The following is a 26,280-nucleotide window of genomic DNA, read 5'->3' as shown; positions in this document are numbered from 1 at the left end:
CAGTGTATGCCATAATACATTTGATAGAGCCACAAGGATGGGGAGATTATCCATATCTGTGAAAAAATCTAGGCACAAGTTCAGGGAGGAATACGGAACAATATCTGCAATATTTTTACCCATAAGGATCAAACTAAGAAAGATCAGAATATTTTGAGTTGGCTGCTCATCCAAACAAAGTAACCAGGAATGAAGGGATTTGGTCCACAGCTAGGCAACCAGAATCAAGAGATCCCAACATCCATTTTGGAGACCGTGAGGACCATACACAAGCACAACCATCAACATTAAGTACATCTAACAGACTGCTAGAAATTTGCCTGTGTTTATTAATAATATTCCTTTTAAGGCAGATCCAATAAAAAAAACTGGAAAGTAAGCTGTGCTAAAACTAAACAGCTGGACGAACACGTTGCAGTTGATTTTGTTAAATGGCATCAGGTTAGTAACATGACTGGGTTTAAAAAAAGAGCCTGAGACAGTCTCAGAAGTACAGATGGACAGACATTAATATAAATTGTTTGACTAGAGCAAATGTGGGGAAAAAGGACAAAAATAAGGCAATACTGGCATGAAAAAGATGATTCAGTGCATTTAAAAAAAGTTGATTCATGAACATGTGGTACTCCAGTCACCAGTCATCACAGCTCTTAAATTACAGGAAGTTTTCTTTTTGGAACATGAAATCAAACCCAGTCAGCTCCAGCAAATGAAATGAAGGTGAACAACAGGAACAATGGCAAAACAAAGCAAAATATTCCTGCTTCTTAAACATGTGTGCTACTTGCAGTTGTGCAACATTACAGCTCCTCACTGCATGTATACGTTTATGTGTATTACTGTGTCAAGTGCAGAAAACTTCTGTTGCAAAGTTCTAGGAAAGTATTTATACTTACAGCCCCAACATTTTTACCTGGGGTTTAAGTTGGAAATTGGCTGTTTGTGTACACTATGTGAAGTGCAGGAAGGCTGGTTATGCAAGCTATGGTTGGTTGTGTAATTCCATGATTCTGAACAGTTAGAGTACAAAGAGAGTACAAGGTACTGTTAGCTTCCTTAACTGCTTTCATATTCAGTGTACCCATAATGTCTGTACTTAGATGCATTTATATACCTAACGCCAACACAGAGACATCTAAAAAAGTTTAATTTATTGCTTAAAGATGCACTACAGAACTTTTGCAATTTACTCAGTTTACTATCAACGGCTAATTTGTCATTTATCTTACATCCTACCTGTACTGTGAGCCCTCTCAAGCTAGACAGTCATATCTTGACAGTCTTATCTTTTGTTCTGTCCCTTTCTTTCTTTCCACTCTTTCTTTAATTTTGCCTTCTTGCGTTTCTCTGCTGAATCAGCCACAGTGCATGGTCAAAACACCAGTGTGTTATTAGCTTGCTACCGTGTGATGCTGTACATAAAGCAAAACTCGGCTGCAACATCATGCGGTGTCCTGGATGAAAAAGTTGCATAGAGCAGTTCCTCAGCACCAGGACAATCCTGGGCAGCGACGACTCCAGAAATGCACAAAATACATTTAGTTTTAAGGTTGAAAAGTTACCTAATGAATATTTAAGGTTCAGACTAATGCCTTTATGGCAGCATCATACTAGGTCCTGTTCACAAAACCCATTAAGTGTAGCAAACAAATTTTTGTGGTTGTGTTGCCAGAAAAAAAACTGCATAACTATGTCAAAGATTACTGGATCATTATGGAGGCTCAAAAGGGTCAACTTGTCCTCCCAAACAAATACATTTTGTTGCGAGACATGTCAAACATAAAAGTGCTCAGAAATTGGTTAAAAAAAAAGGGGGGGGGGGGATGGATCATTTGTTTTTTGTGATGCAACTTCCATTTTTAAGATGGTCACAACGGATATTGTGTATTTTCTAATTTTGTGGCCCTGCATGCAGGAACTAGTGGCTAGTTGCTAAAAATGTCTCCTGAATAAGAGTTATTGGAGACTGTTGGATGAATTCTTTCTGCATAACATGCAAATAACATTTGTTTTTAAGATTTAAACACTTGTCATGTTCTAGAAAGCAGGTGGAGATGATCTGAGCTTTGTGACATGGTGCATTATCCTGCTGGAAGTAGCATTAGAAGATGCTACACTGTGGTCATAAAGGGATGGACATGGTCAGCAACAATACTCAGGTAGGCTGTGCTGGTTAAACCAGGCCACATTGTACTAAGGGGCCCAAAGTGGGCCAAGAAGATAGCCCCCACAATTATTTGTATTAACTGCATCTCCTTAAGAAGCTGAAATAAGCCTCTCCCCCTCAGGACTTTCTACAGAGGCGTGGTTGAGAACATTCTGATGTACGTGGTTTTTCAGCTGCAGTGTATCAGACAAAAAGGCCTTGCAAAGGATAGTTAGAGGAGTTGTGAGGATCACTCCCTACCCCTCTGTTCAATACCTCTTCCATTAGGAGCAGAGCACTCATCTTAAAGGACCCCTCACATCCTCTCCACTATTTTGAACTGTTGCCATCAAGCAAACGTTTCCACAGCATGAATCAGCTGATCACCAGCTTCCTTCCTTCCTCATTCTGAACCGTTTTTGGGTGTATTAGTATTGTACTTATCTGAAGGCTCAGTCTTTGGCAGTGTTTTGGTTTTAGATTATTATTCTTACAGTCATTTTTAACCATGCATCACTTTAACTGGCATATCCACTTTTATCACTGGATGCTGCTCATGGACGTTCCTACAGTCTATTTTACAGAAGTACATCTTGATGATGCATGTGTGTTTGTATGCAGGGAACAGGGTGGGGTGCTTGTGTGTGTGTGTGTGTGTGTGTGTGTGTGTGTGTGTGTGTGTGTGTGTGTGTGTGTGTGTGTGTGTGTGTGTGTGTGTGTGTGTGTCTATAATATTACTTTAAAAATCTTTTTAACTGACACTCGTGTTGACCTTGGAGAAACGCCCTATAATTTTGCCTGCATTCCTGTTATGTACAGCAAATTGACAATTAAGTTTGAACAAGTAATTTAACAAGTGTTCTTAATAAAGTGGCCCTTCAGTGTATACAGTAAATGTTTTGGGGCAAGATAGGAACTCGTTTAATTTTTACATCACATTCAAAATAAGCCAATAGTTAATGGAAATGTAAAATTCTCTTTTAAAAAACAATTGCGCTGCAAAGTAACATCAAAGCACTTCTGGCATTTGGTTATTTATATCTTGTTATTACATTTTATTTATTTTCTTTAATTCACTTTTATGTATTTCTATATAATTTATTAATCACTAATCTTTAATAATAATGATAATTTTTTACTTTATTAAACCCAATTGGGAAATTCAGTTCTCCATATTACCTCAAAATTTGATCTCTAAATATACTAGAGAGCAGTGGACTGCCATGTTACAGCCCCCAGGGAGCAGTTGTGAGGAGTTCAGGGCCTTGTTCAGGGGCCCAAGTGGTCTGTCTGTTGGCACTCTGGGGACTCGAACCCAGGTTCTCCTGACCCAAGTTCACCACGTTACCACCTCTTTTAATGTTATTAATTTATTTAATTCTAATTTGTACTTTATTTTGTTCTGGGCTTTTTTTTTTCCTAATTTTTTGTCTGTTTTTAGTTTTAAAACATTGTACAAAAATTCAGGTTTTTAGGGGTTAATAAGTTTTCTATTGCAGGGGCTACTCAAAATGATCAGTCATAGTGCAGAACTACATAGGTTGTTGGATCCATCGGGTTGTTGGGTCAGGTGTGCAGGAGCAAGGAAGCACTGAAAACCTGCAGGACTGCAGCCTTCGTGGGACCGAACTGAGTAGCCCTGCACCATTACACGGGGGGGAGGAATGTGCCACTAAAATACATAATTACTGCATTAAATAATTAGTTAAATGTTGCATTAATTAGTTAAAATGAAAAATAATCAAATTAATAAATTTGTCAATAACTGTTTTAATGTGCCATCAAATATAGAAAAAAATACAAAAGTGCCACCGTTAAATACATAAATACAGCATTGAATGATTAAACGTGTCAATTTGATCAAAATCTGAAAGAAATACATCAATTAAAACAATAATTAAATAATTTAATTTCATGAAAAAAAAGTATATGATATTGTGTTTTTAATTATTTCATGGTCTCTGTGCTGCATTGTGAATAAACATTTTGAAATATCTTATATGTAAATTGTTGCATTTAATCTTTCTATACATTTCACACCAAAATGGAAACTAACTTTTTAATATGACAACACAAAATGTTTTCCTCCGTTTTTAGGATTTAGGATTGTTTTCTCTTCAATATTACAAACAGAATCATGGTTCTGCTTTGTCCATAAATTCGACCACCGCAGTATCGTCCATCAGGCTGTTAGTTTACCACAAACCACTAGATGTCACTGTGCTACTGATATAGTGAATAACACCAGTTGAACTCTGCACAGCCTTGTCAGATTGTCTTTACTATGACACCTCTGACAGATATGTGGCAGAATAAGTTTCTTCTTCATACATTGCCTGAATGTCAGCTTGGTAAGTTGTGCATATTTAGTCCAGATTAAGTTGTTAACATAAAGCTTGCTGACAGGAAGTCCAGGCGTTGGTAGCTTTCTTGTGGTTTCTTGAGATAAAGTTCCTCCCTGTGTTCTTTAAAGCCTTCTGGGTAAAACTAGAGTTTGCTCACTAAACATATTACAGGAAGTAAAATCTGAGATGTAAAAGAAATGAAAACCAGAGCTGCTGCACATTAAAGCACTTATAAAAGGAGAGTTGAGTCAGATTGGCTGTAGGGATTTTGAGGATTCTTAGTCTCCCTGCATCTATTCCTCATCCACTCCTCTGGTGTGTTCTGAATGTTGTTCAACAGGTTAAGCCGCTTGCACTGCACTCTGGCTTTCAGCAGACTCAGCTGCTTGAGCCAGTTCATGTGTATGGATTCTCTTTGCAAATTTTAGATGCAATCAAACAGGCGGATGACTTTAGGACCCAGAGAGACAGACACACAGGGGGCGCAGTAATATTTTTAATGTGACCACAGAACCTGTTTGCTTACTTTTGCTTCCTCTAAGACAGTTCATATGTTCCGTCACAGCAGTTCCTTGATTGTAGATTTGCAATAGAGAAGTACGCTGACACATAAGTGTCACAGCACTCAACAGCTCAACACAAGCGGTGGCAACCCTACTCCATGATTCATGGTCAGAGATCTTTGTGACCGGACATGCCTTTGAGAAGTGTCCCATCCCAGGCAGCGTACAGCCAACCATGGAGCAGCAGGCCTGGATTCTGAGGAGCATCCTGACCCAGCTGGAGAAACAGGAGATCGTGGATGAGGAGACATCAGAATCTATACCTGGGGAGTTTGTGGTGAGTCAACAGTAATGTTCCATTTGCTAAAGTACTGTTTTTACTAATACTGAGGATGCAGTCTACGTATAGATGATTTAATGCTGTGTTTTGCTGAATGAACTGACAGCAAGCAAAACGTAAATGAGTTTACATTCTTCCCCATTTCCACTTTTTAACAAAAGGCATCAAGCTGGTAAGTACAAAGCTATTGTAATAATGCTTCCAGCGCCATTTTTATGCTTCCTCTTTGTACTGATGCTTGTCACTGAAGGCACATCAATGAGGAAGACTTGTAGGCAAATTGACTACAAACAATGACTTGTGCTTGTGACAAGCACATGTACCGATATGAACTGGAAAATCTCCCTCCAAAGTGTTGATGACGTCATCTGTGGTTAGCTGCCATGGTGACAAGTGACATACAAGACCCTAGGACAGCACTGTGTGCTTCACATGTCACATTGATCCAACTCCAAACACTCTACAGGAAGGGTCTGTTGCATCACTTCCTTTGGAGGACAAAAAGCACTTTGTGGTGTAAAAGAAGGTCTGCAAGACCTTTTTACAAACTGAAACAGCCAGAACAGCCTCAGAACAAAGGGACCAGTGTCCTGTAAGCATGGATGTCCCACGAGTTTGTGTGTCAGTCAACTTTGGGAAATACTTTTGTAAAGTGTCAATTTTCTTTCTTCATCAGAGGATAAAATCACATTCAGTGAAGAATAAATAAGAAAAAAATGCTCAAGCACTGTGTGAAAAACTACATACTGCTTCATAGGAATTAAGAGAATGAGAAACAACCAGCTGCTGCAGGTCTGGTGAGCACATAACTTATCATCAACAAATATGAGGACATTTTCCTTTTACATTTAACTTATTTTAACCTTTAAAAAAAAAAAGCAGAACGTTGTAACATGTTCGCTGTTCAATTAAAAGTTTACATTTTGAGTCATAATTACAAATTAAAAATAAAGTGAGTGAAATTAGCAACCACAGCAGTATGTCAGCAATATTAACACACCCATCAGGCCACACGTATCTACAGGGAAAATATCCAAGACCCCCTAAAAACTTTCATCCTCATCTTTAATTCTGGCCCACATTTGTTCACATGGCATTATTTCTAACATAGAATCCAACCATTTTTTTAATGGTTGGTTTAATGGATTAGAGTTATATAACGCTTTCCAAGGCATCCAAAGTGCTTTCTATCCATTATTCATCCACTCCTTATTCATACTTGGTGAAGGTAGCTATATGTATACAGCCTCTCCGAACACCACCAAACATTCATCCACTTTCATCCACCGGAGGCAAGGAGGGTGAAGTGTCTTGGCTGACAGACTGTCCAGAATTTGAGGATTACTCTGGTGACAGTGAAAATTGTAGCATTTATTAATGTAATGTCATTTTTGATAGATTTGGTAGCCCCTCCAGAAGGCACATCTTGGTGATTTGGGGATCATAATACCAGGGTTGAGGGGAACGTTGTTTTCAGATGCATTGTAATGGTGACGTGGGCAATTCTGGATCGATGTCCAAATATTAAAAACTGATTTTTTTAATTGTTAAAAGCTGTTCACAGCTAGCACATGGAAGTACTTTGCCTTCTATGGGTGGCTCTGTTTGCTTGGAAAGTCCAGTTTATTTGGAGAGGCGTGAATGTGCAAACAAACTGATGCAGATCAGAGAAGTGAACTCTGGCCCACCTACAAAGTTAGCTCTCGGTTTGCTTCAATTAAACTAGATGCAGGAAGTGGACTACAACGCAAAGGGTTAAATGCGTGCATTGGCAGATAGGAGACTCTGGATGGGAGAAACGTCTTGTGGTTGACAGTGGAAGAACTTGATAAAAATTCTGATGGATATATAGTGAACCCAGGACCGCTAGGTGCAGCTCCATGTTGTGCTTTTATGTGGTAGAAACAGAAATAGTCCTGCGTTAACCAACAGATGAGCCACTTTTCTTCTTTGTTTGTCACAAATATAATAAACCACATTACATGTTTCTACTTAGAAAGTAGTAGTAAAGTAGCCACAAAGGAAAAAAAGAGTTCTCAAGAATCGTTTTATAATCGCATCTCGACCAGTTAAACTGTAATCAAATCGAACTGGGATGTGCCAGAAGATCCCCCCACATAATACCAGCCATTTTCCTTCATGTTGTACTGCTTTCCTCCAAAATGGTTGTACTAGTTTACATTTCCAGAATACATGCAGAAACGTTCCTGTTTCTGCCCCTGCACAAGTTACTGGCCAGAATGTCCATCAAGAGTTTATAGGACAAAACTGTCTTATGTGCTGTAAGGTGGTTCCAAAATATCCTGAACTGGTTTATGTAAATATTTCTAACATTTTTCTTTACTCTCTAAAGCATATAGAGAGAGATATGAGTGCAGGTTGCAGGTCTTCCCTCTACATGCCATTGCCTCTATTACACAAGTTTTTTTTTTGTTTTGTTTTTTTTTTGTTTTGTTTTGTTTTTTTTTTTCCTTATATGCATCTCTGGGTTGTGCCATGAAGAAGTATATGATGGTGACATGGTTTGTGAATGTGTCTCTTGACTAATTTAGAATGAGCCACCACTGGATTAGGAGAGTGATCCAGGTTATTTTAGATCCATGTGAGAGGACACTGAGTGGGATATCTTTTTTTTTTTTTTTTTTTTTTTTAATGGCAGCTTTTAGATGCCTGTTAACACAATACCTAAGAAGAAAGACTTCAGCAATAATCCTAGAACAGCAACTTTTGTGACCCATCAATGTGGAACAGGTTATAAGATCATTTCTAAAGAATCTGAAGTCCATCCTTCTACAGTGAGAATGATTATTCACACTGGAAAACATTCGAGACATTTTCTTATCTTCCCAGGAATGAACGTCTCAGAAAGTTCATGCCAAAGTCAGACTATGCAATGCTCAGAGAAATTTCAAAACACCTCCATCTCCCACTCTACAGGCCTCGGTTAGCATGTTAAATGTTCAAATTTATAACAAAACTACAACAATGTCCTGAGTTACAGATTCCAAACTATAATAATCAATTGTATGGAAACTCTTTAGTCTAGCACTTAAGATTTCTTTGGAATTAACACATTTAGTATATTTTTGACACTGGATACACTTTGGCTAATTAGAGGTTGAGTTTTAATTATGAATTTTAATGGTAATGACAGTTAATCGTATTAATCGACTGTTCTTTCAGCCACCTCAGGTTTATGCTGCCAGAACTTTCCACTCAGATATTGGTGTGTGTGACTTTCAGACCACATGTCAACAGTCTGCTGGGCTCTTGTAGTCTCAGTTGCCCTGTCAGTAGAAAACCACTGAGAAGGAGGCGGAGATCGTGGTGTCTTTAGCCCCAGTGTGTGTGTGTGTGTGTGTGTGTGTGTGTGGTTATTGACAGTTTATACGCCCGGTTTCAAGCACTCATACAGCGTGAAGATGAGCTTATTAACAGAAAGAATTATTTAAACATCCAGCTAAACTGCGTTGACATTTAATGCCCTAAGAACTCTTGCAATGCAAGAAAGGCCTTAACTTCCTCAACTTACAGATTTAAGTTAACTTAAGTGAATTCAAGAATATTTCTATAGTTGACCAAACAGTTGACCAAAGTGTACAAACTGAAAAAGTATAAAACACTAAATCTCAAAGAAAAGAGTAAATACAAGATAAAACAGCAAAAATATCCAGGGCTGGGCTTGCTGACACATTCATGCATTAATAATTAAACGGAAACTATTTTAGAATGAGTTAATGCACCATTTTCTTTTTTTATTTTCTTTTATTTTTTTTATTGTTTTTCCAAACTCTGCCCACCTGTCTGACTGTAGTCCCTCCCTGGCTTCACCTCACCTCACAGAATTACTACAAAAACTTTATTAGGCTTTATTTTTGGTTTGTTTTTTTAAACACTCAGACGTCTCTTTATTGTTTTGAGGTTTTAAGTTGAAAAAGTCGTTTAATTACTTTCGTACTAAACGTGTCGCCTTGTTACTGATTGTCACGTTTTCTCCTGCTGCTTAAACATCATAAGAAAATCTTGAAGATTAGCTGAATATCCTGCTTGCTTGTTTCAGCACCTGATACCAGAAATTCACCATCAGATGTTGTTTCCTCTGTTTAGGGGAAAGGCAGCTTCACACAACTTTGTCTCGCTGACTTGTTACCTTTTAATGAATAAATACAAAAATGTTTATCTCTGTCATATATACTTGTTTTTTAATATTTAAGTTATAATTTAGATGTTTTAACTGCAACTGTGTAAAGGGAACAGCTACTGCTGTTAAAAACAGCTAATTTATTTTATAAGTTTTTAATTTAGTGACATTTTGCTTATATAAAGGTATTTTCCATCCATCCATCCATCTGTTATCTTACCGCTTCATCTAATGAAGGGTCGCAGCTGGAGCCTAAACCAGCATTTAGCAGGTGAGAGGCAGGATACACCCTGGACAGGTCACCAGTCTATCACAGGGCCTAGAGGTATTTTTTAATATAAAAGTTTCCAACCCACTGCTTTTGAATCATTAAATTTTCCACATAATGCGATTTAACCACAGAATATTGTGCAATTAGAAATTTAAATTGTTGCAAATAAATGGAAAAAATAATATATAAAAAAATAAAAAGAAAAAAGAAAACTGCTTGCATGATAAGAACCGAGGACTCAAACGGGTCCAAACGCCAGTGAAAAGAAATGAGGTAAAATGATCAAGGGTCTGAGCTGCTCCGATGTGAAGAGGTAGCACGTTATATGAATTAGGAGCCACAACTGAAAAAGCTCAATCACCTCCACCCTTTAGCCTGGATCTAGAAACATCCAAAAGGATCCAAATCTCAGAGTTTAGTACTCTGGATGGAGTTGGATGGTGTTAAAGCTCAGGCAGGTGGAGTTGCCATGTCTTTGAGACTTTTAAAAATAAGTAATACATTTTGTGCTGGACCCTTAAACAGACAGGAAACCAGTGTAAAGAGGCTATTGGTCTAATAAATTCCTCATGTAAAGAGAGAGCTTTAGCTCAGGTGTCAAACTTTAAAAAAAAAAAAAAAAACTTGAGGTACCTGACCGTTAAGCAGGTGACTACTTTCTCAGTTTCCATCTTTCACAAGATTTTTCTCAGTTAGCCTGATTTTCTATCGCCTGCTAATTGCTGGGATCAACTCTAGCTTCCACATAAACCTACATTGGACTAAACAGTATAGACAATGGAAGGATGGATGGACTGAGCTGAATGTCCACTGACATTTATTTATATTGTAAAAACAAAGCAGTTAAATGTGTGTATGGGATGAACTTTCTTTGGTGTTTTTCAGAGGTTGAAATGTCAGTCCATGAAGTATCGCACGGACAAGAACTACCCCTCCAAGGCAGCAGAAAAACAGGAAAACATCAAGAAGAACCGATACAAGGACATTGTTCCCTGTAAGATCTGCATTACATATATATTAAAATATCAGTACAACTGGTCATTTTCGATGCTGATACATGAACTCTGGAAAGCAAATAATTCTCTCATGTATGCAGAACCAATAATCATTCCAAGGCCAATATCAGTTTTCATTGTGGAGGACCTGTTGACAGATGTGTGTATTTTGATAAACGTGTATTTTGGAATAAAACATTTGTATGATGACTCCTCTCCTTTTAGTTGACCACAGCAGGGTAAAGCTCAGTCTCGCCACAGCTAAAACTGACACAGACTACATCAATGCCAGTTTCATTAAGGTAACCTAACATTGTCTTCTGGAGAAAACTGCTTTATATTCATTCACATTGTATATACAGAGGAACTGACCATCTTGTGGTGATTTGTGTACAGGGAGTGTCAGGGTCCAGGGCATATATTGCCACTCAGGGTCCACTGCCTCACACAGTAGTGGACTTCTTGAGGATGATTTGGGAACATAACATTAAGGTAGGTCTGCTGTGATGCTCAACAAGGTGCTTTTTTTTTTAGTCCTCTTTAATTCACCCCAAACACTAATAATTATGTCATCTTATCATTTTTTGACTGTGTTCTGCTTTTGTTTCTTTCCTTTTTGTGACGTTTTAAAGATCATAGTGATGGCCTGTCGAGAATTTGAGATGGGAAAGGTAACACTACCTTCCAATTTCTTTATTTTCTCAGTGCCCTTCATAGGTTGTGAATGAATATCTTTGAATTTCTTTGTGGATTTACAATGAATATTTTTCTTTTAAAAAAAGAAAGAAACAAAGAAACAAAAAAAGAAGTCCTTGCTTTCTTTTTTCTCTCTCTTTGCTTAGAAAAAGTGTGAACTTTACTGGCCAAAGAAAGAAGAGGAGGCTTTTGTTTGTGGGCCCTTCAAAGTTCACTGTGTGAGTAATGTTTTTCTTAGCCACACTTCCTACTTTGTCAGCTTCCTAGTTATTATAGTTTTATTTTTGTACACCCAACACCTACAGCATGGTTATGGTTCTAATATTGTGAATGCAGTAGCAAAAAAACTGATACCATCTTTGTTAGGAAGCAAGAATAAAGCAGCTTAATTTTCTACTTTTTTTTTCCTAACAGGATTCTGAAGAAGAAAAAGAAGATTATCTGACAAGGACGTTAAGGGTGACTTATCGCAACGTAAGCACTGACTGTGTGAATAATTGTCAGTGCAACTCTCCTGAGACGAGAGATAAGCAGCTGGTGCTTTGTTCAGCTACTGAGACTGAAGGCAGTAACTGAAGTTTTACAGCTGATATTTTAGGACTAGACTGTTGATTTATGTAAATCTACAGCCACAGTCAGGTATGACGTGGTTGTCATGAACCGCCAAGTAATCTTGCTTTAAAATGGTTTTTTTTTTCTTTTCAAACGAAAACTTTTCAGTGCAGCCGCACTTTGAAACAGCTGCACTATGTGAACTGGCCAGATCACGGCGTACCAAACGCCATCCCTCCCATTCTGGACTTGCTGCATGAGATGCGCTGCTATCAGGACCATGACGACATCCCCATCTGCATCCACTGCAGGTCAGCAACTGCTCTGAGTTGTCCTATGAACAACTAATTCCTTTTTATTTCTCAGCTGCATATTTAAGTCTTACACATACGTACATATGTATGAGACTACGTACATACATACACACACACACACACACACACACACACACACACACACATACACACACACACACATACATACATACATACATACATACATACATACATACATACATATGTATATAGTGCCATGAGTGATCATAAAACTATGGGGTAACTTTCATTTTGTAGCTTTGTAGCTTTACTCTGGTTAGAAAAAAAATATAGGGCCTTGTTTCAGACATCTTTTTCATCAGCTAAACCACAGACGAAGCAGCAGGTACACGCAGGCAGCTATAATAATGAGCTTCCAATAACCCTCTAACATCACAGCATATTAGAGTCTGTATAATGTGGGGAGTGCTACTCTCGCTATACTCCTACTTTATTTTACACTAGTGTTCATATTACATTAGGAAATTGCCTTAAGTCATTTCTGAGAAGGTCTAAAAAGTTGGCACCAGGTTGTAATTATTTGTCATTGCTGGTAAACATGCCAAGAATCCCGATGGCATTCTACAAGGCTTCATACTATTCTCACTTCGTAGTTTATTCTCATTTTCCTAGTTAATTAGCTATTTAACATGAAACACAATATTCAAGAAATTCAAGAAGGACTACAAGTTTAATGCTGACTAGTTATTAGATATTAAATTAACAAAACATTTGAGGATAAAGTGTCATTATGGATGACTTGTACCTTTTTTGTTTGTATTATTAAATCAATAACTTTTTTTTTTTCCTGAATGAACCTGTTATATGCTAAAGAAGGTGGAGGCATTTCAGGATCTTGTTTAATACATTTAGTGAATCTGATAGTAAAGATTTCACTTGCATTTTGCCAACATTGTGACAAATTTTATTCAGATAGAAGGATTTTAGGATTGTTCCAAAGCCATGGAAGATTTATTAAAATATTTCATATCTTTTCTCCAATATTACCTGTATATGTGAATTGGCTTTTATTTCATTTTAAGATGTATTTAACAGTTTTATATAGAGGAAGTAAGTACATGAGAACCTTGGAGGTTACAGTGGAAACTGAGTTTGTCACAACAAATGTTTCTGTTCCACTCTGATGTGTGAAATTACGACAAGCCGAGGAATCAAAAAACTGACGCAGAGAATGACTTGTGGGCATCGTGTACATATACCCTGCATTAGCACCATTTTTTTTTTCTTTCTTTTGTTCTAAGACAGGAAATGCATGTAGGTGGTTAACCCACACCCACACTTAAGTGTATACATAGGCATTTCCCCTGAATTTATCAACACCGTTTCTCTTGGTTGAATCAATTATGAGCCCTAAAGTTATCCTCATGAACGTTGATTTGCACCAGTTCAAACAGAAAACAGCTCCTTTGTGTTCTGTGCCTGATTAGTTATTTTATTCCTTCAGACAGTGGAAGACAAGGTAATGGAATCATTTTGTATTTGATATGATTCAATAAACTGAATGTGTTGAATTGAATGTGTTGAATTCCCAACACACAAGTTGTAAAGGGAAGCTCGGTTAAGGGACTGTTAGAGTTTCATCTGAGTGATACGGAAATTGAGTTTAATTTCACTTTCTATTGTGGTTTTTAGTGGTAACGCCACAATACTCAGTAGGTCCAGGTAAAACAAAAACAATTGTCCTTGCAAATGTATATGTGACCTAAACAGATTGGTAAAATAAATATTTTTATTATAAGATATAGTATGGAAATGACCATACATTATAGGTGTACTGAACTGCCTGAAAATGTAGTTTCTGTAATGGTAACTACACTGTACACGATGTGTGGTTATGACCTGGTCTATACACTGGACACCATACTTGTGTGGTTGTTCACCAGCACTCGGTTGCTTATAATAGCTGCTAAAATAAAATAAAATGTCCTTCTGGTTTTTGCGTAAGCCTGGTCTGAACAGAAAAAATAAACTTAATCTGTACATTTTTTTACTTGGATAATATGTAGTAATGTAACCGTTCCTGGTTGTAACTGTAAGCTTGAAGCTGTTTTCTGTAAGGCAGTTCTTACATACAATAAAGACAATTATGACTTGAATATTGCAGAGGGTGGCGGCGTAGGGTGTGGAAGTGCTGACGATTAAAACTTGAGCTGCATCCATTTAGGGAACAAAGAAATTAATTGTAAATTACCTATTACATGTTCATTCATGCGGTTGGTTTGATCTCTGGAAATTATTTCTTTTCGTTAGAAGTAGCCCATGACATTTAACCTCAAGGAAAAAAAAGTCATTCTGCCAAGTTTTGAATGATATTTCTGTAGGTTGTGCCCACCATCTTTTTAGAGCAAATGTGACTAACTATTCAGATTAAACTTGCTGCATGAGTGAGAATTTTGCACACAGTAAAATAAGTGCAAGAAATCCACCAAATCTTATAAATAAAATGTCCTTGTTTAAGTGGTCAAAATGTGAAGTTTTGCTACTGTGCTTGCAGTGCTGGCTGCGGGAGAACAGGAGTCCTATGTGTCATTGATTATACCTGGAACCTTCTGAGGAACCAGGTAAGATATTTTCTCTGAACCCTTGATACTAATATTCTTTGACCTGATTTAACTATATAATATTTTGTGCTTTGCTATTTGTGTGATTGTCCACAGATGATTACTTCAGATTTCAGTATCTACAATTTAGTTCAAGACATGAGGACTCAGAGACCATCTGTGGTGCAAACCAAGGTACTTGCACAAAGGTCAATCTTCCAACAAGCAAAACCACATTTCAAGCTATTAATGTCTTTGTCAGTTTAATCTTTCTGCAGCATCAAATGTCTTTTGTCAATTTATGATTTGTGCATCATGCCTCAGGGCCATTTCACCTAACAGAACAGGTTTTTGTTGTTGAACCTCAGGAACAATATGTGCTCGTCTACAGAACCATCAAGTTACTGTTTCAGAGATATTTGGAGTCCATGAATCCCCAAACCAACCAAAATGAGGTGAGCAACAATAGTTAGAAAATGATAAAATGCATTTGCTGGGATGCAAACATATGGTGCAGAAATAGGTGTTTTTACCTACATATTAACTACACCTTTGCGGAGGTGTCAGACTCACTTAGTCCCCGAATATTGACATTTTTTAAGTGTAGATGGATGGAGTAGTGTGTAGTCCAGTGTAGTCCTAGTAGTCTAGTAAAACCCTGACAAAACATAGATCTTGCAAATTATGCTACATGTTGTTAGCATACTGGTTAGCTGAAGGTTAGAAATAATTAAAAGTCAAGCCTTGTTTCAAAGTGAAATAGCTGCTGGGGGATATAACATGGGGATGACTGTAGGGGCTGGCTAATATTAATAATAATTTGTCTAATGCTAATAATTAAATCCTGCAATATAAAACATAATTTTATTTAAAAAATTATTTCAGATTTTTTTTTTAAAGATTTAAAGAGTATTTTTATGATTAATCTAATTTTTAAACTCATTTTATAACAAAGGTGAAGCACCAAAAGAACAATAAATACTAAAGAAGCAGGGTTTAAAAGCTCGGTGAATAGCTGCATTATTTACTTCCATCGATCTAAACTAGAACAAATGGTATGGAAATAACTGGGCATCACTTTGACTGTTGAAGCTGGAAAGAATAAGTTCCTTTCCTTTCATAAAGGACAATCCAGTGTTTCCTACCCTGATAAACGAGCCTCTTTTCATTTAGGATAATTCAACCAGCTCTTATCATGGCTGCTGCTCAGATCAGACAGTTCTGTGAAAATGACCCCTTGAGTCATTTGCAGGCCAAAATATCCCAAGCAATGTTCAAGCAACCTCTAGTGGCCACGAGAGCAACTGCATGTGAAGAATAAAAATAGAGTCACACCGCAGAGTAGAAGTACAGCCTTATCCATAGTTGTTTTCTAAACCTAACAAAAGAAAGTTAATGCCTAAACCTAACCAAGATTTGGCAGAGGTGTTTTAGTTAAGTGTTATTATATCATATTACTAACTAAGAAATAATAATTAAAAAAATCAACTGTTGCCATACATTAGTCTCAAGTGTCACATCCCGAAATTAAAAATAAATAACTAGATGGAGGTGTTGCACATAACTACAGCTTTAAAGCTTTATCCTTTCACTTTGTGGTTTGTTAAAACAAACATTAGGAAGTTTCTAAAAAAAAAAAATAACAGTCAGAAAGGCGAAAAAAAGAAAAGATGTGGGTTTCCTGCTGACATTAACATACAAGTATCACAACTTAAATGCTTTTTACAAGCTCTTTAGAAGAGTCCTGCCACTGATGTTTGGGTGATTTTGCTCATTTTGATCTTGCATACATTGTTCTTTTCTCACCATTTAATAGATTTTTATGATGTTTTAACCTAGGACCTGTAAATGCCAGACAAAACCTGCAGTTACTGCGTTACCTGTTTTGTATTTTAGGTTTATTTAGGGCCACTATTCTGTTGTAAAAATAATTGTCCTTTCATCTTATGTTCAGCTTCAGCATTTGCTGGTGTTTGGGGGAGGGGGACAACTTTTATTAAAAGGCTACTGGGCAAAAGATCTTCCCGATTCTCTATTAAAGCTATTAAAGTTCATTATCTGAAAATGAAAAACAAATATAATATAGAATAAAGGGAAGGTGGAAAAACTTAGAACAAAAAAGACAATCATAGAGGAAGGCAAGGAGGAAGCAGGCAGCACAAATGAGGGAAGAACTCTATACACTAAACACCACTGACACAGAAAAAATAATTACTGTAACAGTGAACTAAAGACCAAACCAGAAATACAGCAGAAACAGGAAGCATACCAGTGCATCAGTCTGTTAAATCCCCTGAAAGAGCTTTTGAAATTTGTTGCTTTAATTACGCAGTCCTCAGTTGTTGTGAACATCCTGACCAACACCCTGAACACACTTGTTCTGCTCTGTGAGCATCAAGTTTTCTTTCAGTTTTCAGGCCATAATGCAACTTCTAGAACAATATATAAACATTTTAAACTTGTTTGGCCTTTTCTATTAATGTCTAAACAAGCCATAGCTCCCACAAGCAAGCTGAGGTGCATGACTCGCAGAAGATAAATGTTATCTGCTTTTGCATGCTTCTCAAAGTGTTCCATCAGCACCAACCGAAAAACATAAATCAAAACTATAAACCAAGCGTGCACAGCAGCTTGGGCAGGCTTTCTTGTGGCTTTAGTCAGATTTATATAGAGCTCAGTGACTAGATCAGTGGAAAATCAGCAGCAGAAAGGCTGATGACAACTTTAAAAGACGTGTAACACCATTGCTTTACATGAAACCACACACTAATTAACAAAAGGTTTACATATCCTGTGGTAACGTACTCATTTCCTATGACACTAAAAGAACTTTACTTTCCTGTCAAACCTTTTTTATATGTGATTCTCTTTCTAAATTGGCCAGGTGACTGTGGCCTCATCTGCTCTCACTAATGTAATGTCTGAAAGTGAGCTCTCTGACATGAGCGAGGAGCTTGATTTGATGCCGCAGCAGCAGCACCTGCTCGATGAGGACAGGCATGTTTTTCTACAGTACCACACTCCCCTGGCCTCCGCCTCTGAAAATCTAATTTCATTGAGAGCCAAGGACATGCAGTGGAGCCAGCAACAATGTCCGTCACTCCAATCCCTTCCCGTGGCTCTGACCACCATCCCCGGCCAGAAAAATGAGGAACCCAACATGTCACCTCAACTAGTGGATACCAGCCAGAGGGTCCCTGATCTGAAGGACAACATACAGGAGTGTCTAGACACACTGTCACCTAACCCCCTACCTGCAGAAGCAGTTTGTCTTATGGTGGAGGACCCATATTTTGACACTCCTATGAGCTCCCCTTCATCAGAGGAGACACCCCTGGACCCAGTTGATGACTCCAAATGGACAATGAGTCCCATTTTTACCACACCATCATTGCTCCTGAATGACCAGACTGTGGAGCTCAACTCTCCCGGCTCAGGTTAATGAGAACGTTTGAGAGTCCCAAAATGAACAACTTAGACAACAGTGGCTGACTACTTACATTGTGTGTCTTATAGGTACTGAAAAAGTTCTTACTGATGAAGAAATGCCTCCTCCGATTCCTGAACGAACCCCCGAATCTTACATACTGGCTGTGGATGCAGGTTAGTATCTGCACAAGCAGACAAATGTTGGACAAATTGTATGCCTTTACATTTTCCAATCATACTGCATACATCATAGTCATCAAAACATCTAACTGGTACTGTATGTATACATACACGCACACATACATGTGAGATTAAATGTAAAAATGTAGTGATTTGGTTTTGCAGAGCTCTCAGATGCATGTGAAAGGTTAGCAGTAATCCATCCACCCAATGCTGAAACTGAGGCTGTCGAGGAGTTAGCAGGTAAAAATATAAAATGCTTGCAGCTTTATATATAATCTGCTTATGTTATGCTATGATGCTTATTTCTGTTTTCCCAGGGAGCTCACCCTCACCTGTCCCCCCACTTCCAGAGAGAACCCCAGAATCTTTTGAGTTGGCTACTGATCCAGGTCATTTTAGATTATCATAAATCTAAAAAGTTCTAAAATAAATAAAAGATGTTTAGCAGCTGAATACTGACATTGTTTAACCTCTCAGCTCCTGTAGAGCAGCATCTGGAGGTCACACCAGCAGTGAATCTAGACATAATAGGCATGTCTTCAGAATGGTTTGGAAACTCAACACCAGCAGCCACTGCAAGACAGAATGACAAAAAGAGTAAAGTAAGAATTAAATTTCTTTTCTTCACTTTCGCAGATGTGAGCTGCGACAGACCACATTCAAGATACTGTTACTTCCAACTTACAGCACAGTTATCTGTAAACAGCCGTCTTCAGGTGCTTTGAGAAAGACATCAGGTCAAAAGACCCTTTTTAAGTCACAATGTTTAGGAGGGGAGGACTGGGTGCTAATTTGTATGTTTGGGTAGCAAGAAACAAGATCTTTCTAGAAAAGAAATAGAAAAAGAGAACGAAAGCTGTTTTAGTGTTGTGGAGTACTTTCTGACTCTGGATGCCATGGTGGGGTTTATTTTGTGGAAGCAGGTGTTGTGGAGAAATAGTCTGTTGTGGCATTTTGTAGTTTACTTTTTACATTCTATAGTTTTGTGAAGCCAACATCTGGTTGATAACTTCTCCTCTCTCTGTGCTGTACGGTGGTTTCCCCTTTAGTGTCCTCGGTGTCTTCATAGCCGTTTCTGTGATATGATGACTTCATCATATAAAGATCTTCTTCTCTGGATCATACTATTTCGTAGTAAATTACTTTAGGCTTATGCTGTGACAAAAATACTTTCAGGTAAAAGAAGCGCTCCGGACATCAGCTTTATGTAAAAATGATGGTTTATTACAAAAAGTGACATCGTAAACAGATATGCATCTCTGTGAGGTTTCTGAAGCCAATCGTAGAAAACCCCCTGACTAGATGTGTAAGTCTCTCTTTTATAGTTTTCAAACAAACATTCCTCAGTCCTGAATCAGCCAATCATAGATCAGACACAAGTTTACATATAGGATGTTCGTGCGTTAATATCCTGTGCTGGGAACGTTTCTAAGTTGCAGAGTACAGTCCTTTAAGACAGACCTTATAAGGAAACAATCTACTGTAAGTGTGCCTTACACAATGCTATGTTTAGATACTCCTAGAGGCCTCTAAGCCTGTCCATGCTTGGATCCTAAAGCAAAGACCAGTCTGCTTACAGCTGCAATGAAGTATAGTTCTAATCTATGTATTTTAAGTAAGTCTAATTATGAAATGTTGAGAATAAGACACTTCATTAGTACTTATGTATTATATAGTATGTGAGTAAGTAGAAGAAATGCAAGAGGATAACAAGCATAACAGTCGTACAAATATTAGCATGCTTTAGCTACAGTCAAATTCGCATGGTTAAGCTATGTTTCAATTAGCAAGCTTGCGCTACATTTTAATTGGTTAAGCTATATGCTTCAATTAGCATCCTTTAGCTATATTCCAATTAGTATGTTACGTTTCAATTAGCATGGTTAAGCTATGCTTCAATTAGCATTCTTTAGCTACACTCCAATTAGCATGAGCTACATTCAAATGTATTTTCTAAATAAAACTTTAGTTTATGAAATCTTCAAAAACCAGAGAAATCTTTAAAAAACATTTATGAATAAAACATTTTGCCAGTATAATCAAATTATTTTGAAGCAATTCTGCAATTTTTTGTTCCAACATAAACATATAGTACTGAAATACTTGAAATTTTAAGATACTTGAAATGGGTGCTACCTAATGCTACCATGCAAATGTAAATATGGGCAAAAACTGCACTCAACAGCTGCAAAGCACATGCCAAAAGAAAGCTGTGGAGTACCTAGACCAGGACGGTTCAATTCTGTCTCATGAGCACCGCAGTTCTATAGGTTTTCAGTGTTTCCCTGCTCCAACACATCTAACTAAGTAAATGGATCCAACAGCCTATAAAGTTCTGCACAATTGCTTGTTAATTTGAATCAGGTGTTGGAGCAGGGAAACATCAAAAACCTGCAGGATTGCAGCCCTCATGGGACCGAACTGAGCAGCCCTGACCTAGGCTTTGAGCTCACACTAGCATACTAATGCTTTGTGACCAATTAATACACCAATAAGCTGTTGCTCTATGAATTATTTTGAGTTACATTTGTGTTTGAAAAGAAGAGCTAAGGAATTAAAAACAAAATTGAGGTGGTAACTACCATTAGTGCAGTAACACATTGTTTTCTGCTCATCGCTCTCTTAGGTCATTGTTGAGAAATTTAGTCTCAATTTTCTTCATTAAACTTTAGAGGCATTCCTTTCTCTTTAGTTCTGCTCTATCCTAATCTATTTTATTTAAATAACACCATTCAAACACAACCAGACTGAGGTCTGAGCTTAGATCATAACAACACTGGTCCCTTTTTCTTTTAAAAGTTTCTTTTGCCATAAAGTCTTAAATGAAAAGCAATAGAATAAAAACCAGATTTTTTTTCCCATCTCCCTAAGAACAATGATAATAAGAATATATAACAAATGGTTGACATAACAGTTTATGATATAATAATAGTTAAATGGTCAAAACTTGAAACATTAATTGGATGACATACACTTACTTTTGGTATTAGATACCAAACCAAGTGGTAGAAATGACTCAGGCTGTTTAACTACAGTTAACGGCTGGTTACTAAAATCCCGCTTCAAAGTGATTTTCCAAAATTTCTACTATTTAATTCAAGTAAAATTGGGATTGGCTAATTGGTCCCCATTTTAGGACAAATTGTGCTCCTGCTGGTGTTTTTGCAAAGAACCTCTGTGTTTGGTTTGAGTTTTGAGCAAGTTTCCATAATCTGTAAGACATTTCAAAAATACCAACATTTCTTTCAAAGCCAGACCATTTTACAAGCTCTTATCTCCTTACACACTGACTTTTGCAACAGCCTTTTGGTATGCCTCAACTAAAAATCTATTCATCAGCTGCAGATGGAACAGAACTCAGCTGCTAGACAAAGAAAAAGAGCACATTGGTGCTTTAGCCTCTTTGCCTTGGCTCCTATGTTTTATAAAATTGATTTTCAGATTATTAACTTTTAAAGATGACATTAGGTCAGCAAAGTCTTCTTTTGAATTTTCTCTTAAAAAGTTACCAGAAAGCCTTTCATGGTTTTATTGATTGAATTACTCCATTATATTTTTATGTTTCAGATGAATCATTATTTTATTTATTTTTACATATTAGCTGTTTTGTGAGGCACTTTGTAGCACATGTGTAGAAACATGACGTATAAAGTTTTTTTTTTTTTTTTCCTTTTCTTAGTTCTTTTAAAACATTTAACCTCACATCTGAAAGACTCGTTCAGCTCGAGGCTAGTCGGTGGAGAGTTCTGGCTTGCAAGTGTAATAATTCCATCTATGCTTAAGAGGGCTAGAACTGAAGAAATCTTTTGGCAAAGGGGTGAAACATTTTCCAGAACCAAGATAAGCCCAGCTGCCTTTAATCTAGTTCTCAGGAATAACGTGACCTGGATGACAGAGAATCTACAGCACACATTTTTATGCCACTCCATTATAGCCAAATATCTCCATTTCATTTAAATCCTTAATGTAAATATTGTAGTATATAAGAGAGTATATAAAAATATATATTATTTCATACTACTTTAAAATGAAATTATAATACATAAAAAATATGTATATCAAAAGAATTAAATGCTTTTCTTGACTTATAAATTTCCCAGCTCCGCTGTTTATTTATTTATTTTTGGCAGTTGGCACACAACAATTTGGTGCATTTGATGACTCAAACTGCCAAAAACCTATACTTTTATAGAGGTGCTCACACCGGCTGATGATCAGTGAATCAACTGCATCAGATTTGCAGCTCCTGGCGGCTCCGAACACGGTAGCTCCCATGGAAACAGTAATTCTTTGGTTAGTTTTTCACGCACTTCTTCTGCATTTTGACTTAGATTTTGTTAAATGAATAAAAACATGGTTTAATGTGTTTTTGTTCATTTTAAAAAAGGCCAGATGATATTATATAAAGTCCTGATATTTTAAACAACTGAAAGAAGGTGCCACTTCAGGAAGTGATCAGGTTACACTAAAGACTGAGGAAACAAGTCAGAATCCCAGATTTTCTTCTCATTAGACTGTTTTTTATGCTTATTTTGAATTTACAAAGAGTGACTTTCTTCTCCTCCTTTTAGCACACGAGAGCAGAAATTAGATTCTCAGGTAAGATATGATAAATTTGTTGGTCAATAACAAAGAGCCAACAAATAAATTATTATACAGAAACATAATTGGATGGTTTTATCTGAACTGTATTTTCTTATGATGTCTCTAGTGCCAGTCATGCAATTTGATTTTAAACCAAATATAACCTCAAACCACGACTACTACTCTCCACCTCTGGAGCCATCAGCTCCTCCGCTCCATCAAAGTAAGCTCACAAGCATGAATCATTAAATGAGTTAAAATTTGAATTTGTTTGGAAGTGATATAAAGCATACATGTTAGTTTTCTTTAAAAAATAAAGCTTAGAAATTTACAATATCTTGGTATACATATAGAATTTATTATGCTCACAAATTAATGTGTGAAGTAATGATTTCCTGATGAGAAATTAAAAGAAAAAAACGTTGTGACTGTGCAGGTGAGGACAGTCTGACGCGACCCCTTTCAGACAAAATCCCAGAATCATTCGTCTTCACCACAAGTGAGCACAGCCTCTCTTACCAAACAGAGAATACATCTCTTCATCTTTTATATAAGTAGCTGTTGTCTAATAGAGATGCTCCTGATGATTCTACTCCTTCCAGTTCGTGAGAGGAGCTCATTGTGCCCGCATCCTTCAGAAACAGCACATCAGTCATCAAGGGTAGGCATGTCATCTGAGTGGGACGGCACCTCTCAGTCCAAGAGCCTCCTAGATGTTGTCATGAGGAGAAGCAAGGTAACGCTGACCCAACATGAGCTTAAAGAATATTGTCCTGATGAAAGCAGAAGATTAAAAGACGTTCACAGTTAAACAAATGTTGTAAACCTTTCCAGTACAGTTCTATCAACAATTAACATGAGAAGTCAAAGTTTTTATGTTTTAGGACATTAATTTTTCTTTTCTGGCTCTTTTCCACAGAGTGTCCGAGCTAAAAGCTCAAAACAAGGTGAGCAGCTCTGCCTCACGGTTAAACTTTGTACTGTGTTGTTATCACAATGGAGAATGTCAGTTAGTTTGAATGGAAATGGTCAGTTGTGTGATTTTCAAAAGCAAAAGATCAATGTTTGACTTGTGAAAATGTTCCATCTGTTGATGATTATTATTATTTTTCTAATTGTTTATTCATCCGGGACCATGTACAGTAAAAACATAATCAGATCCAACTGGGCAGAGATGCACAGCACCAGATTATGGCGTTCTAGCTGGTTACTACTCTGCAGTCAATGCGGCAGGCAAAAGGAGATTTTAAAAGATTTGGTAGAAAGAAATTAAAATAAAAACAGAAAAATGAAACAGAAGGCAGAAAGGTTTAGAAACATACATATGATGCAATGATGGTGATTGTCAATGTAATTAATCTTGTTGGGGGTATGTTGTCATGTTTCTGCTGCAGAGCCCCTTGCTGTGTTTCAGCCGTTCGTTCCAGTTCCTGTGGTGGCAGCAGAAGGAGGAAGTGGTGAGTTTGTTTGCTGCAGGTTAGACGTGGTCTCTCGCACTTACTACTAAAAGTAGACATATAGTTGTTAAATCCACATATGGTCCTGACTAGAAGCCATAAGCTTTGCACATCTGAGACTTAGTTTTCTTTCCTACCTGTGTGTCATGAGAGTTCAAAATGAGTTACCGTCAGCTGAAAACTGAAACAGAAAATAATGTACTGTTACTGTGGTTTTCAGGACAAGTGGAAAGCAGCAGTGTGAACCATGGTCCCTCTCTGAACACTGACAAATCACGAAACAAATCGGACAAAACCGAGAAGGTCATGTCTAGAACAAAGGTAACACATGAGCAACACATGCCTGAATCAGGAGTCACTAACGATCCGAAAGTAAAACATGTCGAATTTGTTCTTCTTCTCTCCAGAGTCTGAAATTCTTTAAAAAACAAAAACGTAAGTAATCCTACTTTAATGCATTTGTTTTTTTCTTTAAATAAATATAATAATAAACTATCTGTCCAAAAAATAAAGTCACCAACCGGATTTAACCAAGACAATAGGTAAGGACCTCCCACTGAATCATTACTGGATAGATGATTTAATATGTTTCTGCAGCTTAGCCTTAGAAACCCTTAAAATAACTTTTATTTATAAGGGGGGAGAATCAGGCTCAGATTGTAAAAGAGTAGTTCAAGTAGCAGACATCATTTTCATGCATCGATTGGCCACCACAGAGTCCAGATCTTGGTGAAAAATTAATGCCAATTAATGGAAATAAATCTTGTGACACTGCAGAAGCTTCTTGAAACGATGCCACAGTGAATGCTGCCATGATTAAAGCTAAAGATGGTCCAAAAAATATTAAGACTGTGTAACTTTTTTTCTTTTGGTGGGCAGTATGTGTTTGGAAAAGTTGGACTAATTTGTTTGACAACTTCTTTTTCAGCTAAAACTACCCCTCCACCACCTCCATCTCAACCAGGAGGACCTCCTCAGTCACTTAATGCTTCTTGCACAGGGTTCAAATTTGGTAAGTCTTCATAAATATGACATTATCATATGATACTATATTACCTGCAGAATTTAAATCTCCACCTTGGTCTTCTCTACAGGTTTTGGGCATCGTTTTGGAAAGCCAAAAGGACCGAGGTCTTACCCAGAGACTTGGGTGTGAGACCGTTACACCAGGAATGGAGCGGCTCCTCTAGCTATATTCGCTGCATTGCACATTGACGTGGACAGAAGCTGGTTTATTACAAAGATCTGAGACAGCAGAATAACAAAAGTCAGCTGTCTTTGATCTTCACTTGGTTCTGTGACAAAGGAGAGTCAGCACAGTAGCTTCCCCAGCAGGAAATCCACAGGAAGCTCCCATTCTTTGTACACTTTATAAAAAAAAGGCAGGTTTCGGTAACCGAACAGTATTTCATAAAAAGGCAACAACTCAGACCTTTTGAACACGGCAAAGAGAAGAAACTGCTTGTCGAAGTGAGAAGTCCTGCAGTGAAGCTTTCACTTCTTGTTTTACAGCTCTAGGTAATGCTGTTAGTGTGAGGATATTTAGATAAGTTCACTTTAATGCTCACCGCATGAAAAGACAAAACAGATATAACATTTAATCTTGACATATTTTACAAGATGTCATGTGATGTGCATTTGTTTTTCTTTTTTTAAAACCACATTTCACACATTCATCTGCAGTTTAAGCATCTTTTTTAAAAGCTGGATAGTGATTTATATAAAATGCATATGCACACAATTATTTATTAAATAATATGGAA

The 26,280-nt window shown here is 37.3% G+C and overlaps 1 protein-coding gene across 1 annotated transcript; it reads left to right on the top strand.

Moving 5' to 3' along the window:
- Positions 1 to 4,998: 4,998 nt before the first annotated feature.
- ptpn22 (protein tyrosine phosphatase non-receptor type 22) lies at positions 4,999 to 26,280 on the top strand. Its single transcript, XM_042005020.1, has 26 exons — positions 4,999 to 5,331; positions 10,632 to 10,740; positions 10,967 to 11,043; positions 11,138 to 11,233; positions 11,374 to 11,412; positions 11,584 to 11,655; positions 11,852 to 11,911; positions 12,158 to 12,300; positions 14,819 to 14,885; positions 14,982 to 15,059; positions 15,233 to 15,319; positions 17,749 to 18,301; positions 18,381 to 18,467; positions 18,639 to 18,716; positions 18,794 to 18,865; positions 18,954 to 19,078; positions 23,048 to 23,075; positions 23,188 to 23,283; positions 23,497 to 23,559; positions 23,663 to 23,796; positions 23,980 to 24,007; positions 24,455 to 24,517; positions 24,738 to 24,838; positions 24,925 to 24,952; positions 25,446 to 25,529; positions 25,612 to 26,280. Exons 1-26 carry the CDS (start codon positions 5,230 to 5,232, stop codon positions 25,671 to 25,673), a joined length of 2,532 nt encoding a protein of 843 aa, XP_041860954.1. The 5' UTR covers positions 4,999 to 5,229; the 3' UTR covers positions 25,674 to 26,280.

The sequence above is a fragment of the Melanotaenia boesemani genome, chromosome 13, assembly GCF_017639745.1.
Source record: "Melanotaenia boesemani isolate fMelBoe1 chromosome 13, fMelBoe1.pri, whole genome shotgun sequence".
In the NCBI taxonomy this organism is placed as follows: Eukaryota; Metazoa; Chordata; class Actinopteri; order Atheriniformes; family Melanotaeniidae; genus Melanotaenia; species Melanotaenia boesemani.
Note: the sequence above shows the minus strand (reverse complement) of the source record. Positions and strands in the feature narration are given on the sequence as shown.

What these genes read in the sequence shown, in the direction of transcription:
- ptpn22 (XM_042005020.1), top strand. Translation starts at nt 5,230, where the DNA reads ATGGAGCAGCAGGCCTGGATTCTGAGGAGCATCCTGACCCAGCTGGAG. An exon ending in TAAGGGTGACTTATCGCAAC is followed by an intron (nt 11,912 to 12,157) that starts GTAAGCACTGAC and finishes AAAACTTTTCAG; the next exon opens with TGCAGCCGCACTTTGAAACA. An exon ending in CATCTGTGGTGCAAACCAAG is followed by an intron (nt 15,060 to 15,232) that starts GTACTTGCACAA and finishes GTTGAACCTCAG; the next exon opens with GAACAATATGTGCTCGTCTA.